The 18895-nt window shown below is 39.2% G+C and overlaps 1 protein-coding gene across 3 annotated transcripts in view; it reads left to right on the top strand.

Annotated features, from left to right (window-relative positions):
- The window catches only part of pax7a (paired box 7a), a 45020-nt gene that overhangs the window by 1793 nt on the left and 24332 nt on the right, over positions 1-18895 (top strand). For 2 of the 3 annotated variants that reach the window (XM_029431824.1, XM_029431823.1), the window contains exons 3-4: positions 621-765; positions 1144-1272. In XM_029431824.1, coding sequence (XP_029287684.1) covers positions 621-765; positions 1144-1272 — 274 coding nt within the window. The remainder of the gene's footprint in view (positions 1-620; positions 766-1143; positions 1273-18895) is intronic. The other variant, XM_029431825.1, reaches the window with a different exon arrangement.

The following is an 18895-nucleotide window of genomic DNA, read 5'->3' as shown; positions in this document are numbered from 1 at the left end:
TAATAATAATAATACCGTGCCTTATCTAACCAGCGACTTATTTCTCCTAATAATGTATTTACAATACAGCCCACCTGTAACATCCTTTCTGCATTCCTTAAACTTTGCAGCTAATTTTGTGTTCTTCCTAAATATTTAAAATGTTTAAAAAAAAAAAATACTTTAAAAGAAAATTCCTATTGAATTATGTTTTCTAAGATGCTCAGTTTATATTGACCATACAGTAACCTATTGTACAGTCTATATTTAATACTAAATGATCGGCCTTTTTTCCCAATACAATTACTTTTATCATTATATTTAAAATTATATATAGAATAATAATTATATATACAAATATAATAACAAATAAAATGTATTATTATTATTATTATTATTATTATTATTATTATATGGGGAAACTGGTGGTCATTTTTTAGATTATGTCGTTCAGACATTTTAATGGTGGGTTTATGTGTTTGTCCCTGGCATATGGCTATTCCTATAAAATAAATATACAGAGTTATATTTTTGTCTTTTATTTTCGATATGTTTGTATATTGAGGATCACAGTTTTTGCTCATCCTTAAAATGCCTCTCAATTAAAACGGATTTTTGTTTACACCATTTCAAACCTAAAGCAGGTGGCAACTCCTGACGTTGAGAAGCGGATCGAGGAGTACAAGAGAGAAAACCCCGGTATGTTCAGCTGGGAGATCCGGGATAAGCTGCTGAAGGACGGGGTGTGCGACAGAAGCACAGTTCCTTCAGGTGAGGCTTCATCTGGTAAGCTGCACTTTTTTTTTTTCTTATTACGAGCGAACACTGCAGCATCACTTCTGAGCATCACTTTGAATCCAACATGTTTGTAGCCCCAGTTACTGATAATAACATGTTTCAGTGTAGCAGGACGCACACCTACAACTGTGTGACCCAGAAGAAAAACAAACCACCCTGTTGGGGAAATGATTTTCATCATTGCATTTATAGTATTAGTAATTATTCCTTTAATATAGAATTTAATTTTTTTCAACGCAGCTGCTTCATGTGAAACTTTTCCTGTGCTTTTTTTTATGGTATCCTAAAAAAATGTATTATAGGATTACTATGGTTCTTTTATGGGTTTTAGAGCTAATCACCCATTTACCTTTTTGTTGCCATTAGTGAGCTCCATCAGCCGCGTTTTGAGGGCCCGATTTGGCAAAAAAGATGAAGAGGATGACTGTGATAAGAAGGATGAAGATGGAGAAAAGAAAACAAAGCATAGCATCGATGGCATCCTCGGTGATAAATGTAAGTTAACAACAAAAGTTTATGGCCCTTTTGTATATGTCTGAAATATCAAATTATTATTATTATTATTATTATTATTATTATTATTATTATTATTATTATTATTATTATGTAGGGTAAATTACAGCCTTGTAAGCAGGGAACAAATGTTTTAAATAGACTTCCTACTTTACGTCCTCTTGGGAAATTGTCCCACATCCGAGCTGCAGCTAAACGCAGAGAATGTATTCCTGCTTTTAACTCCGAGCCAGCAGTTGTTCATTCACTCAATTATTTATGAGAGCCTTGGCAGAAGGTATTTAACTGCAGAAAATTAATTTGTGTAGCAAATTCCTCCTCATTCATTCACTCATTTAACGACCTCTAAACGACAGCTGACAGTTGACCCATTTCACAATCGATGTCAGTTCACTGACATTTCACCACTTGTCAGTTAAAGTGGAAATCAATGTTCATATTATTATTTGCTCTATTAGTAATGCTGCAAGGAGGGGACAATAAAGCTTTGACGCAGGTACTCGCTGTCAGTATTACAGTATTTACAAGCTTATAATAACCTTAAATGTATTGGTATATCCTGTGATGTATAATAGCTTTGCAGCATATCTTATATGTTTTAAATAATACTATGCGCGAGAAATAACACATGGGGACATAGACTTTAAATTAGAAAATGTGAGATTTTTTTTATTCCATGTTATTAGAAAATAGTAGAATTGTTTGAAATTTTTACAAGACAAACTGATTTTATTGTCATATTTTATTGTCACTTTATGTTTAGTGCTTCACTGTTTTTCTTGCTATGGAGTGACACATGCACAGCTTCCAAACGATAAGAAGGTTAACTCTTTTGATGATCAAACATGATTGAATGGGGTTTAGATAAGAGTTCACAACAGCCTGCATTTTGCCTCTAAAACACACTGCCAAAATATTTTCAAACTTGAAGATGAACTTCACGAGCAAAACCTCCCCTCTATTGACGCTTTTCTAAAGTGAAGAGTCCGAGGTACAAAAGCAAATCCTGGAAAGCAGGGCAGCGAAAAGGAGAGTATGGACCCGTCCATTCTCATTCAAAAATCGGGTAAAAGAGAGAGAAAACTTTGGACAAAGGGCAAGGAGAGACATAAAAGGAGATGAATTATTCAGTACGCCCCGCTGGTAGATAGTTTTGTAATTTTATATAATGGCCCGTTGGAGAAGAATCAGTTGATAGCGTGAAAACGGTCTCTTTTTTCTGTCACACCACGCATTAATGTTACGAGAAAAATGGCACAATTTTGTTGCAAATACCTCAAGTGTCTATATAGATGGTTTGTACACCCTACTGGCTATAAATGACCAACATTTTTGGGAGAATCTGATCGTTACGCACAACTCAGCCGCGTAAAACTGAGGACATGTGTTCTGAGTAATGTGATAGTTTGACTTGTAAAGTGTTAACTAAATCCTCATTGCATTATTATCGACTGTTTGCTTTCGGTACAAAATATCCACATAATGTTCCTGCTTCTATTTTTTTTCTTTGCGCTGCTTGTATTTTAAATTGGGACTCAATTACGTTGCTATAAAAAGAGACGCACCCTCTGCGTAAAGCAGTTTAGACTACCGGCATCCGGATGGCATTTAATAATGTTAATACTTATTAGAGTAAGCACTGGAAACGATGGTTGCTGAATAGGTGGCTGTGTTCGTGCCGGGTGTAATAGCTCGCAGGCATGGTAAGAAATGTATTTATCCCCAATCAGCCCCTCACTCTCCGAGTTTGAAGCACAGCCCTTATGTGGAGAGGGGTTTTAAAGCAGATTAAATAGAGCCTTTTATTTCTTTTCACTTTCATCTCAGAGCGGAGCTCACAGTGGCTCGCCCAGGGCACAAAATTCATGAGATTTTTTTTTTCGTTTACTTATCCAGATTTTAAGACTTTATTTATTTATCTATTTGTTTATTAGGCCTGTGTATTGGATTTTCTCAGAGGTTACATCACGGATTTATCCCAGCTCTAATCTAGCTTTATTAAACGTGTATTCAAACTGCTAACCACATTACAATATTGTAAATTTGGTTTTGTGGCTTGGAGTCAACTGTTATTTCTCAGAAGCATGTAGCTGAAGCTAAACCAACCAAAACCAGTCACCAAAAATGGTTTTCACGCCGCTGTATTGGCCTTTTTTATTCTTATAATTGTTAATCGTCTGTTGATCACTGAGCCGAGATCTTGGTCCACCCTCTATTCTCTTGCACAAACAAATTGGTCATGTACGGCTGCTAAAATCTGTGCCAAAGTACAATTACGCGCAAGAAATTGGAGAAAGGTTGCATTGCATCTGTGCAAACTTGGACATCCTTTTGTTTAGCGCCACACCGCTCAGAAAGAGAAGGTGAATCAGCTGTCCGGCGTCCATCTGCCACACTAGCGCAACCAACCTGACCGTCAGATGAGGTGCAGACAGGCGATGGACACTTCAGCAAATCGCAGGATTACCTGAGGTCCTCAATCTAATTAAACAGATGTCAGGTGGGATTATTTCCAAGCATCAGGGAGGGAAAGTGACAGAGCAGCGGAGAGGTTAGATGAAGTCAGACAGACCAAAGAGGTTAGGATTGGCTAAAAAAAGACTTTCATATTACATTCAGTGAAATGTAGTTTGTAGTGAAATGAATGTGAGCCGTAAATCACGACCCACACTTTATAAAAAATAAAACCGTAATTGTAGAAAATAATTGTGTCTAGATTTTTATTTTTTCTATTTATGTTTTCAACGTCTGCTGTAAATTACTAGTAATACCAGTACCATGTTTGTTCATTTACGTCATACGTCAACCAATTACGTAAAAAACATATTTTTATTACGGTTTATACTCTACTCCCAGGTACAACTATGAAAACACAAAAAGAATCATTTCTGTTATTACCGATACACTCGGCCTATAGTGATGAAAAGTGAAAATCTGCCCCCTCCATGCTCTCCACGTCACAAACACGCACGAGCTAATGCACACACAGAAACACATACACACACACTTTCACGCACGCACACCGAGTCTCTAAGTGTATGGTAATATAATGTAGCTATATTTCGGGTCTAAAGCCGTGCTGAATGAGAAGGACAGGGGAATGAAGCGAGAGACCACTTCAAACAAATCCATCTGGAACAGTGTGTGAGAGAGATTCAGTGAAAGTATGGGGAAGTTATTTAGCTATTAATAACGTTTTTTCCTCGGGCATTGAGAGTGACTCCATCTGCACTTTCTCGCAGCTATTTGGCTGGGTGGAAATTGAGGGAGACCCAAATGTTGGGCAGAGATAACATACCCATCATAGCCCAGACCCTGCGCTGTGCTTCACTGCATTAAACTCGGATTAACCTCCCCTGTCCCCGCAGCCACTCAAGCCACATTTCACTGGAATTTACATCGGTAGGCCTACATTTCTCCTTATAGAGGGGGCATGGGAGGAAAGACGCAACATCATTGGTAATAATAACAATAATAATGTTAATAATAATAATAATAATAATAATCTTAGGGCTTTAAATTGTCAGATTCAGATGTTTAACAACACTAAATCACATTTGCAAACATGTAACAGTAATTGCTTTTGTTATATGTATCTATATATAATAACAATTTTAATTATTGGACATTATCACGTTAAAAAAGACAAAAGGCTATTTATAGAGAATTTTACACTTTTCTCAAATATTTCTTTTTTTAAGACTTCCGTACCTTTGGCTATCCCATCATCTCTGACTCTAAAGGATATCTTTCTGTTTTGTTTTGAGTTTTCCGAGCATGTGTAGTTGGCATAGATAACTGTCCTCCTGCTCTTATGATTGTAACAAACTGGCAAAACAGTTACTCATTATTATTAGAAATAGTTGCTACATATTATAAGTATTGAGCACATTAACTAGTTTGAATTGCAGTCAGTTCATTGGTTGTGAGGTAACTGCCATATCAGCCAGCCTACATTGGTGTAACACATTTCAATTTTAGCCTCAGTAATGGGCTAAAATAGTCTTTGTTGACACTCTTACCTCTACCTCTATACCTGTTATTTTTTTCATTTTGTTAAGGCTATTACAATATTGATCGTGCTTAAGATGAAAAATATCAACGAAAGAAATGGTGACATTTGTAATTCAGCATATTTCTTTAAAAAGAAAAAGAAATTGTGGTGTAATTTGCCGCTAATGACATATTGTGATATTCTTATGGTGAAGAGCTACTACCAGTGTAACAAATTAGCCTATTGGTTCCAGCAAGGTAACACGAGCAAACCGTGCAACATAATAACATGAAACCCATTGCTTATGAGTAATGAGTAATGCATCAATTTTAAGGAGTGCAGTTTAAGCTTGTAGGCCTACCATACTGCAGAGACGTTTCAGTGTCAGGAGCTTGAAGTGTCGGCAGCATTAGGCTAAATAAAAAAAATGGAGTAGGCTTAAATTCATTCTGTGCTGGCATTTGACTTTGATCACATCAGAAATATTCATGGAAGCACAAACAGTGGCTCTGCCACCATTATCCAGGCTGACAGTGATACCTCTCAAGGCTGTCTATTAATTAAAGTGGCGCTTACCATGTGGGACGACTCCCTATCTGGGCACAAAAATGATTTTTCCATCTCTTGTGGGGCTCTTGAAAAGGGGCAATCTTTCCTCTCCAGCTTCTTGTGGGAAATTTAAAAGTGTACAGAGGAAGACATGGGGATTTCTAGCTCATTTATAAAGACCAGTTTATAATCCTTTCCTGCTTAATAACTTAAAAGGATTCAATTTCTCCCCTCATTTATGGGGTTATGATCACACATTGTTAAGCGCAGATAGTAGCATTTCAAGGTTAACATTTCCTGCTCAAAAATATCAGAATATAAGCTGTAAACCCATAGGTGCCCTTTGTTTAGCCTGCAATTTCCCCCACAAATGCCGATAGGACCATTTTAGATGTTGTTACTATTAATGTGATAACAAGGACGAAGCCGAGGATGACCAAGTTGATAAGATGCCTTTATGACACCGAGCATTTTTAAATGATACGATATTTAATTATAGCATATAACTTCACCATCGAGAATTAGACTCAGTAGGTTTACGCAGACTCTGAGGATTGAATGTCTGGTTGGGGGTCTCAAACCATATGAGACAAATTAAAGAGGAAGCGTTGCCCTCCAGGTATCCTGTCACAACAGTAGGGTGCTCCCTTTCTGTCTGTGTTTTATTTCGCCAATTTTCACTACGGGGCTCCGGGATCCTGCCTGCAGGGCTGTCGTCCAAAATAAATAGAAAATCTCAAATCTTCATCTTTTTTTTCTTTACTTAAGTTCTCTCTTTCTCTTCCTCTCTCACCCCCCCTTTCTCTCTCTCTCTCTCTCTCTCTCTCTCTCTCTCTCTCTCTCTCTCTCTCTCTCTCTCACACACACACACACACACACACGCACACACACACACACACACACGCACACACACACACACACACACACACACACACACACACACAAACACACACATAGCCTTCTCACGTGCATCACACATTCATGTCAACAGGTGGGGGTATTAGTAACAAACATTAGGCAGCTGAAATCCTTGTAATTTATTTGTTTTGTTTTTGTTTTGCCGCATAATTTGTTCTTGGTGTAATTCATCTCTAAAATAAAAAATATATATTTTTAATGTCAGTCTTTTATGATTTTATAATGTTTCTTGAGGTAAATAAATTTAGTGATAATGTGGCGTTTTTGTTTTTTTGTTTTTGTTGGAAATATTTTTAGTGTTGACTGGTATATATAATCAACAACCCCAACTTTAAACTCAGACATTATACACTATACATACGTACATTACAATACACATATTTTAAAATTTAGAATATAAAATGAATAAAATTAAAAATAATATGTCAACAAATTAAATTATTATATTATTATTATAAAATATTATTATTATTTTGGATTTAAATATTATTATTATTATTATTATTATTATTATTATTATTATTATTATTATTATTATTATTATTATTATTATTATTATTATTATTATTATTATTATTATTATTATCATGTTACCAGCCTACTGACATCGCGCACACAACATTTACATTTCCACTTGAGGCGTTTAATGTATTCCTCAAATTGCCACCGCTTTGTTAGCGCTGATGTTTAATTGGCTGGAAGAAGATGAATGAGGCTGACAGGAATCAGCTGTCCAGAGATTCCCCTGTGAGTCTGACTCGGAAATCATAACCTGACCAGCTTTTCCTCCTCTGAAACCTGCTCGTTGAACTTGTCACATCTAATTAGGGTGTTAAAACGCACCGAGTGCATCGGTGGGAAACAGTAGGTGGTTGGTCCGGGGCAGCCAATAAGGCCTTTTTGGGTCAGATGGTGGAGGTGGAGGGGGGGGGGGGGGGGGGGGGGGATGAGCAGCGTGGTTGGATGGTGATGTTGTTGAATTGGACTGCTGCGGGGTTTTATTTTCTAAGAAGGCCTTTTTTTCCGCTATTACTTCAATTATGGCCATCCAGCGGGCTAAACAGGCCAGCCTGCATGGACTGTAGCCTAGCTTTAATTAGGTATGAAATTAATTACAGCAGACATCTATTAAAGACTTTTAAGTTTGGCTAATTTTTTTCTCTACAGAGTTTAAAGGTATAACAGTGGATTAATGGCTTACAGCCAAAATTACATTTTTATTGCATCCCATAATGTCTGCCTGTCTAACAGGTGTCTTTGAATTTATAGATTTATATTTGATTTAATTTATATTTGCTTTTTAACTATTTTGATAAAGAAAAGAAAACATGGGCATTTTAAAGTTGTGTATATATTGTTACAGATTTTAATTTCGTTTTTAACTTTTTTAACTGAGTGTGCTGCTTGAGTTAAACTTATACACCTCTTGTGCAAATGTGAAAATACGATTGTCTTCGCATTCTTTTTTTATTGAATACTTTTTTTTTTTTTGTCTTGTATTGGTACAAAAAAGCCCTGTGATGTCTGACAGCCTACTCTTACCATTGTTAGATGAACAGCCACTAGAAAAGGACGAGAGAAAGAAGAGGGAGGAGAAAAGGCCCTTCTGTTATTTTCTGTCTTGAGACTTGCTACATAGGCTATTCAGGCAAGTTGATGAACTCCTCCGAAAAGTTTATTAAGGGGCCGAAAACAATAAGAACTAAAGCCTTTGGGTGCCTGTGCAGACAGTTTATAAACTAGCTGCTATTGTGCCTCAAAGGCAGATGCATGAATACTTTTGAATAGGGGCCTTCAAACTGACACGATCAGGCTGGACAGCAGCAGTTTTAAAGGAAGAGAGGGTGCTTCTGCAGCAGCTCAGATCTCTGCCTTTTTTTTGTTGCATTAATGTACATCTGCAAAGGAAGGCGGGAGGAGGAGCTGGGCATTGTCTTTTCCCTTGGACTTTACACTATGTGTGTGCTTAAATACATTAAAAGAAGATATATATGTTTGGGTAATCAAGCACTTTCCTAGACTTTTCTCTGAGGAAGTTATAGTTTATAAAATGTCAACATGTTTATTTATTCTGGAAGAACAGCGGTAGTTTTTTTTAATCAGCATCATATTCGGTGAAATGCAAGCCAAAGAAAGTCTGTCCTGTGAATTATCATAAAAGCAGATGGTTAAATACCTTGCATCCTATTTTCTCCTATTGCTAATGTCATATTTTGAGTGTGGAAATTGCACAAGCTGTTATGTGGAAACCAAGAGCAAAGTGTGACAATTGGTCTTTCCTGTTTGTGCTGAATTTGAAAACGAAAAGCTTTCAAATATTCCTGATCATTTATGCACCCAAAAGGAGACATAAAGCAAGGCAGAAAACTGTTGTATGCTTTGGCGACGTGGATTCACTGTTGATATGTTTTTTTTTTTTTTTTTGAATGAGGCGCAGTGGTTACGCGCACTCAAGAAGATACATTATTCCCCTCCTTTTCAGTAAACAATAGACTGTCACTCTTTATCCCTCTTCCCTCCTCTGTCCCTCCCTCTCCAGCTTTCTCTTTTAGTCCTCTCAGTCTCTGGCTCTGTGCCTCACAACATCAGAGGGAGTCCAGTGATTTGTGACCCCAGCAACCCACACTTAATCTCGCTAAAGAGGGGGAGCATCCAGTTTGCAGCTTGGCAGGCCCCAAATAGACCAAGCCTGCTCTGGCAGGTGTCAACATTAGCAAACAATTGGTCCCCAGTCCCATGCCCCGTACCCCAGTGCGACACTGAACCTAAACTATTTGAGGCGCGCTGAAAGGAGCCACATAATAGGGAATGTGGAGGGGGAGGAGAGGAGGGGGAGGACAAGGGAGAGATTACACTCTCAGACAGCTATTAGCAGGGATGAGGCTTTTCTAAACAAAAAAAAAAAAAGAAGACGATCAATACTGTGTTAGTTTACCAAGTGGAGTCATCATTGTGGCTTTGGAGTATTTATTTTCTGCTCCATTGTTTTTTTCGACTTCTCAAACGTCTGTGGGCCGTATTGGCAATCCAATTTAGTTTTGGAGGGGGCTCCCTGGGAGGCCTATTTCTTCTCCCGGGCAGTTGTGTGTTAGCTGCGGATTTCGCTTGCAGTGGGCAGTTCATTCATAGATTTGGTGTTGTAATGAATCCTGATTGGTTAGTATTACCTTCGATAGTGGACGGTGACTCTGCTGTCCGGAGGGAAAACAACACTCAGGGATGACAGAGCTCTGCTTAGCCCTGTGGGATTGCGGCCCCTCTCCCTCATTAGACAAAAGTGTCTTAGCGAAGAGAGCAGAGGAAATGGGAAGAGAATGAGTTGATATGTGAACTGTTGCTGCTCTCGAGTGGATATGTGTCTTGACAAGAGGGCCAATGTTTTTTTTAAAGGCCATTTATTTATCTCTCACTGCTGATTCCCAGCCATGCCACAAGGAGAGACAAGTGTTCTCAGCGGAGAGATTAGTTTCAAAGGTTCTAATGGAAAAACCTATAGTTATCAGACAGAAATCTCATTTAATTGCTTTGAGATGCCCTCTTGGCTTATATCCTCCTGTCCTCCAGAAAAGAAAAAGAAACAACCAGTTAATTCAGGTAACTGCAGTTGTTCTGCACACATCATTAGAGGAGCTGCCATCAGTTTGTTGCAATAAACAAGCGTAATTAACTGACCTCATGACCTCTACAGACAATGGTGCCTGTTGTCAGAAAGCACCAATAACAATGTCAACGAGCAATAAAATGATTCTGAGCATTCATGGCATTAAGGACATCGCACAACAAGAGAGAAGAAGCCCCCAACTCAGACTGTAGGTAAAATGTAATGTTCAGTCTTTTTGTTTTGTCTCGACTAGGTGAATTGCCAAAGGGGACAGACAGTTTACAGACAAATTTTTAGCTTTAAGCAGGATTTAATTAACCATGTAATTCCATAAATCATCGTCACATTGCCTAATAAGTTATCTACCAAACAACATAAATGTTGTTGCCGGCTGTCAGATAATGTCAAACAATGACAAAGGCCTGTTATTTTGTGAAAGATCCACCAGTAATTCTTCTGTATATTTGTGTAGGACATCAGCCAGGAGACAAGTAATGGCGTGCATTTGCCTCTTTGATTTTATCCAAATCTTCCAACAGAGAAGTCAGTGCCATCATGTATTTATGGCTGAAGACTAAACACTGTCTTTTTTTCTGTGCTAAATTGGATAGTGTGCTTTTTAAATCCCGTCAAAGCTCATTTTTACTAACTTCTTTTGGAGGTATCCCACAAATATCCTACGACATTCAGGCTCACATTTAACATCATTTTACATTTGCTTCCCTTCTGTAGTTTAGAGATATTAATTATGATGATTGACTGTAATTGAATCAGTAAAAAAATGGTCGAATTTAGTCTTGCAGTCCCGTCATTACGAAGATCTGTTTTGGTTAAATGTAGCGTGTTAAAGCCCACTATTTAGCTTGAGGAATATATAGTGTAATTGAATTTCCTGCCTGTCTGAGGTAATCTTAGTAAAAAATTTAAGATGAACAGTGTAATAATAAGCGGGACCTTTGGCAGGAACAGATCTTTGTCTTGGTGATTAAACCATTGTTATTCTGCCAAACAATATAGCTGAAGGATCACACAAATGAGTATATACAGTACATCTCAAGCTTTATTACGTCCATGTTAAATTGTGCAATGGATGAGCAGGTCAGAGCCACATAATTTATTGAAAGAAATGTAGTTTCCTCCAATTCGCCTTGCCACCTAAGGTTGTCAAACTCTGACAGCTGGCACAGATCGGGGACAGTGTGTTGCATTATGACCATCCACGGGTTACCATGGAGCTGCATTAGAAAAGACAAAAGGCATTTCTGGCTAATTTTATTACAATACAGGAATAGCCCACATAATGTGCAACAGTAATTACGTTTAGCACAGTGCGCCCGTGCTCTCCCTCAGTGATGAATGAGAAATATTGACCATGGTCTGCTAGTTTAAAAATCGCCATTAGCCTATGCTACTTAGGGCCAGAACATTTCACATTTTATGCTCTTGATCTGCTTCACCACTGAAATATTCATTTGTTTTAATTGTGCATGTTGTTTTTTTTCACAACCACAAAGACAATAAACATGTTCCCTAAGTGTTGCAAATCAGAAATGTGTTTTTTTCCACCAAGTTAAAATGCGTAAGCGGTTGTCCAAACAGTGGGGTGGAGCTCTTGTCCTTGCCGGCAAAATAACAACTTCAAATGTTGTCCGCTATTTTCAACTAATGGGCTTATTTCTGCATCGTCAGTCATTCTCTCCTTGGGGAACATGTAGTCTCAGTATAAAAAGCTTTGCTACTATGCCATATTACAACCCCTCAATATGGAGGGATCTCAGAAATTAATGCCAAGCACTGTAATGCTTCAATGTGCCCAGAAAAAAAGCTCTTTGCAGGAAATATTCATTAAACTGTTGGATATAAAAGAAACACTTTGTTTACTTGCAATCCACTGAATGCCAGTTCACTAACACAGTGGGGTATAATAGTATTTTTGAAAGCACGTTTAATAAATTCACATTGGTATGAGGTTTTTTTTTCTGGGGCTACAAAACCAACTATAATATTTTTATTTTGTCCAAATAAAGAGACGACTCCATGTCAGGATGCACAGGAGTAAAGTAATAGCTAGACATTAGAGCTCTAAAAACATTCAAGGAAATGTAGTGTTTTCTGAAAAGATAAACCTGCCCATTAATTATATATATGCATAGTTTTTTAATTCCTGAGTTTTTACTGAAGTTTCCCTTATTCTTCACAACTCTTCTTTCCTTCCTAGTGTCCTCTATATCTCACAAACTTTTCCACAATATTTGCTGCCCAGCCATGTCCAGAAAATTAGGAAACTTCCCTTGGGCACATAAAAATGTCCGCTGTGCATTCCTATACTGTGCCCAGTAATCTCTCTTTGGCTTTGTTGAGAAAATGATTTGTTCCTCCAGGAGACCTCGGCTCATAGCCTTGAGACGTTACTGTTTGATTTCCTGCGTAGGTTTTTAGAGCTTTTTGCTGGGGGACCGAGGATCTGGCTCCAGTGCCATTTGGCAGAGACCCCCATGGGTTCCTTTTTACTTTCCTGTGCTCTCTGTTAATTTCATTACTTTCGCTGTGACCTCAATTAGCAAAGACTCGAGCTCAGGCGGTGACATTCTGCTCGACATAAGAGGAAACCTGGTGCAAAGCTCAGTGTGAGGGGGAAGTGAGAGGTGGCAACAGTCCTCCTAACAAGTTTCACATTTTGTATCCTCGGAAGTCTTCAATGGTCCATGTGGCTCTGTTAGATCCTTTCTAAGCTGGCTTTGTTCTAAAAACTGCCACGGTATAGAACATGATATGATCATTTAGTAACTAAATTCATATATGTACATACAATGTTGTCATTTTGCATTGTGCACTAACATATTTGCAATGTTGTAAGCGCATTAGAAATTTAAAAAATCCTAAACTGTTCTCTGGCGAACAGCAGTAGTCGCTTTAAAGTATATCTTATAAGTTAAAAAACAAACAATCATGTTGTTTAATATCCTAGTTTTAGTCAGTAGTATATTAAGGAAAAAGAATCCCACCCTTCAAGCCCTTCACGCTTTCACACTCAGGCAGCGCAGAGGCATGGGGAGTCAATATGTCAGCGTTTATGGATGCCCTGCGGAGCTGCACAGGGCTGTCAGGCCCCTATTCATGCTCTAATGGCCCCCCGAGGAGCTCGTCTCTCTGGGCTGAAAAGGCCGGGAGGCCCAGTGGACGCCCTGTTGTTGAAGGTGAGCGTGCGCTCTCATGGACGCGCCGCGCCTTCATCCATATGACAAGAGCCATAAAAGAGCATCGCTCTCGCAGCTTCTCCCTCTCTGTCTCCTCTGCTTTCTCTTGCGTCTCCCCCACCCTCCCTCCTCTCTCCCACTTTCTCCCCACCTCAAACAGAGAAAAGGGGGCTAATTGTTTGTTGTGAGAGCCAAAGATTATAGAGCCTCCCATCTTTCTTCATCCCTTGCCTTTTTCTCCTCTTTTTCAAGCCCCCTACTCCTTTTCTAAAGAATGTGATTCTGTCCGAGAGACAAGGGAAGAAAAGTATTGGAATTTTCCTAGAATGTCAAAGAGCCTAAAACTCTGACACTGGCAGTGAGAGGTGGTGCGTTTGGTAGGCGACCTCTTTCTTTTTTTATCAGGTAGTTGTTTTGTCTGTTGGAAGTTTTTACGTTTTTAACAGCTACTTCTTATGTTAAAAAGTAAATAAAGGAACTTGTAGTTGAACGCACATTTTAGAGCTCTTGTTCACTTCTGCTTTCTTTTCTCGCTTGTCCGATCTTACCACTTGAAATAGATTTTGGGCCAAGTGTGCTTGGTCCTTGGCCCTCGGCCACCAGCTGTAAACTGGTAATTGACATGATAGGCATGAGATAAAGCTGAATCCAATGACATCTGTCCATAAAGGTGAGCACAGAATGATTTTATTTAAGATAGACGGTGGATTTTTAATATCCTTATGTAAAGTTACACATCTCATCCAGATTCAATTTCAGCTAAATGTCAGAATTATACGGCAGAGAGAAGGTCACTGACAACCAGAAGAAATTGATGATGCATTTTGGCATGTTACCAAACCAAGTAAACTGTTAACTTGATTTTGCCACATATGCAGTCTTTTTTACAAATTGTTGGTCTAAATATTTTTAATCTAATATATGAGTAATTCCAATTATGCTGAGGCTACACTCACTTTTAAAGTTTTGTTTTTGTTTTTCACTTGCAGGAAGATAACTACAGGAAAAGATTATTCATACAGAATTTGTCTTTAAACCATTCTGGTTATCGCTGTCGTCTATCTTGTATTCACATAAGGTTCCTATCTCAGATACATCCTTTGGTAAATGCCTTGAATCACATGCCTCCTTTGACTTGGCAACCCCTTTGGGATGAACAGGCAAGTGCATTAAGCAGAGATGCTGCACCATTCTCAGAGAAATGCAAATTGAGAAGTTGTTAGTTATTTGATGTTGCTGCACAATCCCCCCCGCCCCCGAAACATCCCTCCACTCCAGTGTTGGTGGTTGAATCGCATGCAGTCCTGGGGACAGGCAGGGCTGTTTATATGCAGGCCTGGAGGAGCAAAGACAGCACAGAGACAGATGCATGTCAGAGATAGCAGATCCCATATCAGGCAGATGCCTCTTATCACAGGCCTGTTTGCATAATTAGGCCTTTTGATATTCACCCCCTCTGACTGACAAAAAGTATAATTGCAGTATCAACTACGACAAAAGGTAGGCACAAAATAAACAAGTCAACATAAATAGGGAGAAAAGACGCGGTGTTATTTTTGTCCTGTGGGAAAAAAAGAGGGAGGAAAAAACAGCATTTTAAACTAAATCTGCTGTCAGTCACAGTCAACTGGTGTGACTCGGTGCTCAGAGGCTGGTCCTGTGAATGCCTGCAAAACACAGAGCGTGAGGCCTGATTGTAATTATGCTGGAACTAATATGCTTTTCAAAATGAGCCATTATGAGCTAATGCTGCACTGCCAAAGCCCTGTCTGTTTTTGTCCCTGTCTTGGATAGTTTGCAAAGGTATGGCTGATATTGAGGCCATGGGTTATGATATCAGAGACAGACTGACTAAGATGAGCACTACTTAACTTTAGGCTAATACTGCTCACAGGTGAGTCAGAGATGAGGGATAAAACACCTGACACCTGCACTACTGCAAAGGGATGTTCTTTATAATCAAAACACCTATGATTTTTGGTTATTATTGCATTTTATTTGTGCAAAGAGAAAGCCATTTCTTTTTATTTCATCGTTTACATATGTCAGTGTTGTCGCTGTGTTTGATTTTTATTTGTTTTTCATGGTGGATTCCCCCCCCCCCCCCTGTTATTGATACACCTCGTGGTCAAAGTATAAACATCGACCCATTTTCAGAATAAAGCTTCTTCACCTTTTTTACTTTTTTCTTGATGTAATTCATACAAGGATCGAATCTTTTCCTTTTTTTAAATTTCATAGATTTTCGATCCTACTACTGATTGTAATGCTTCATGATCAACATTTAGTCAAGGCCAAATTTACTGGATTTTCTCTCCGAACCACCACAAAGAGTCAGATGCACGTATTTAGCCAACATTTTCAACAACCCGGGAGACGTGAAGTTTATTGCCGTTGTTCTGTATCATAAATCTGTAACCTTACAGATCACTTGGCTAATTGACGGTTTGGAGTGGACAGCTGTCTGTTTGATCAGCATTACCTCAGCGTCTCGGGGGTAAAGGTGGAGGACTGCAGGAGTCTGAGGGGTTGGAGGGAGAAGAAGAGACGAAGAGGAGGTGGGGAGGGGGTCGATAAGAGGAGGGGAGGGATTTTGAGGAAACAGGGTGATGATGAGGATCCCATCTGCCTGTAGTCTGAGGAGTCTGTCTGCGGGGTCAGCAGAGGAGCATCAGGGGAGAGAGCAGGCTTTAAACCTCGGAGTAACCTTCAGACTATTAACTAGCAGCACAAGTCCTTTAAGAGCAAGAACTATGTGTTATCTAAAAGGTCTGGTCAGAATTAAAGCACCATTAGAGCAAAGTCACACCAGGGTGAATACATTCTGGGGTTCTCCACAACCAGATTAATACAATAAATCACTGTAAATATATTCATTGTTAGTGTTCATACACTGTGCAACCATAGTTTGTTCAGTCTGCTGAGTTCTCCAGCAAAACATGGCTTTAAAGCTTGCAACATCTTTTTAAATGTTTTGTCAATTATATAAATGACAGACTTATTATAGGTCAGTAATTGATCCTCTTCAATTTGAACTATCCCCTGTATTGAAAACATCTCTTTCACAAGTCATCAGATTTAATACAATTTGGGTTAAGGTAGCTTTTACTCAAACCATACCCGGTGTTATTTCTAATCTTAATCAAGCACCTACCAAGACAAAGCAATGTGTAAACCTGATTAATTCCTATTCATAATGGGCGCAATTTTAAATCAATATTGGGGGAAAACCTCAGAGGGCCCCTGCAGGAGAGTACACGGCAGTAATCATGCCCACTGGATGCCACATAATTAGATAATAATTGGACGATAAGTAATGAAACAAGGCATGAGTAGTTTATCAATATCCCATGAACCTGTGAATGGAATTACCTCAGTCGCATTATAGGAAGGTCTAATCAGAATCTACCTTTTTGTGCCGAGCCGCCCATTAAGGAACTGACCTCGACAGCCCTGCAGGGATTTTGTTCGCTGAATCTTTTTTGGTCTTTGATTGTTAACATTGGAACATGTGTGAGGGGAAAAAGAGAAATGACACTAAGATTTTAAAGTCCTTTTGTTGGGAAAACAGACAAAAATAAAAAATAATTCTGTCTGTGTCTACTGACATACAGTATATTCAAGCCCATTTGAAAGACGTGTTCTCTTTGGACGTACTATTGTAACACCGCTGTACGTTAACCAGAAATCATTGTCAGGCTGTGTCTTACATCAACATTGAGAGCAGCGACGTGTTTTAATATATTTTCTGTCTTCAATTCGCCAAATGTCGTCGGCATATAGATGAGTTTTACGTCCAACCCCAATCCCAGTTGGCCCCGTGCAGCGTGTGCCATTTTCCATTTTCCCTCGCTCATTACAGGCACGGCTGTTGACCTTGTGCTTCTGGTTCATGTACAAGAGCAGATGTGTTGGCTCTGTCGAGCTTAATGGAGAGCAGCAGCGCGAGCTATTGTCTGTTGAGGTTTATCAGTCATTAGCCTGATAGCATGCTAAATGTGACACAGATTGCTACAGCGGTTTACTTGCAAAATAAAGTGTGAAAGCACCTAAAACAAAAGAGGAGGCAAAGAAAATAATTTGAGGAGGAGAGGACTTTCTCAGAGCCCCTTGAGTATCTGTCTACTCCGGCCCCCCCGTCTCCCTGTAGGACACAGAGGTGACTTTGGAAAGTGATCTGCAGACTGCTGGGTCTGGTCTCAAGTGTCGTCATGGCAAGTTACCGGGCAAATGGATATACGCATCCTCATGAAAACCAACAAAGGGATATGTGGTGTATGTACATATTCAACTTTGTATGTTCAAGGGTGTTCTGCAGCGGAGTGAGCCCGTGCTTCAAGAATCAATCTTTATTAAAAAGGATAAGACTGAAGAATTGATTTAATGAATGCGGCCTCATGTCCTGCGGCCACATGTAATCCGCAGAGAATCATTGAGCATGAGCTCAGGGGGACAAAAATGTTCGTAGAAGACTCATAGAGTGGCCTGTAATGATAGTCTCCATATAATCCCATAATTCCTTGTTTAATTAAACTCTGGAGCTGGCCTTGAGACTCCGCCAGCTCTGTTGCTCTTTTGTTCTCACAGTTGTTATTTGGAGGCTAGGTTTGAGTATTCTTTTGTCCACTTATGTTGAAAGATTTGACTGGAGTGAGCTAAAAACAGAGATCGGAGCTGGAAAACAATGAATTAGATGGTAGCAACTCACCCGGGCGAGACATTCAGGTGAGCATTATAGTTTTCATTGGAGCTGAATAGCGAAGGGCCTCTGTCAAAAGCAGAAATCTCTTCATACACCCTCTCCTTCAATATCTCCCTTTATTTTCCCTCTCCCACACTTTCTGGACTGTGCATGATGCAATCCAACTAGGCCTGGAGCAACACTGGCACATCACGCTGCCTTGTCAATGTCTCAATGAGGAAATTATGAAAATATGAATTTTATGACATGAAATGAAAAGGGCCATGTAGTTTGAATAGACATGCAGAGGAGGTGAAAATGATGCAATTTTCTAAATTCAGTTATAATGGTAATGTGCAATGGTAATGCGTATTTGCTGTCAAAAATTTCCCTGTCGGCCTGGATTGTACAGCTTTGTGCTGTATCTATATTCCTCGAGCAAAAATTCAGCTTAGTTGAATGCCTAAAAAGTAATGTAAAATATGTTCTAATTCATTTAATGACAGCAGATGGAAACACATGGGACTGAATGGTTTTGGTGTGATATTGTGTTCTATTTTATACACTTTGGCTGAGCTGTGTATGAGCAGTGTGCCCTGGGCCAATGAGAGAGAAAAGCAGGGTGAGGAGCAGCAAGGTGGCCTGTGCAGATTAACCCCTCTACC

The sequence above is a fragment of the Cottoperca gobio genome, chromosome 5 (assembly GCF_900634415.1).
Source record: "Cottoperca gobio chromosome 5, fCotGob3.1, whole genome shotgun sequence".
Lineage (NCBI taxonomy): Eukaryota > Metazoa > Chordata > Actinopteri > Perciformes > Bovichtidae > Cottoperca > Cottoperca gobio.
Note: the sequence above shows the minus strand (reverse complement) of the source record. Positions and strands in the feature narration are given on the sequence as shown.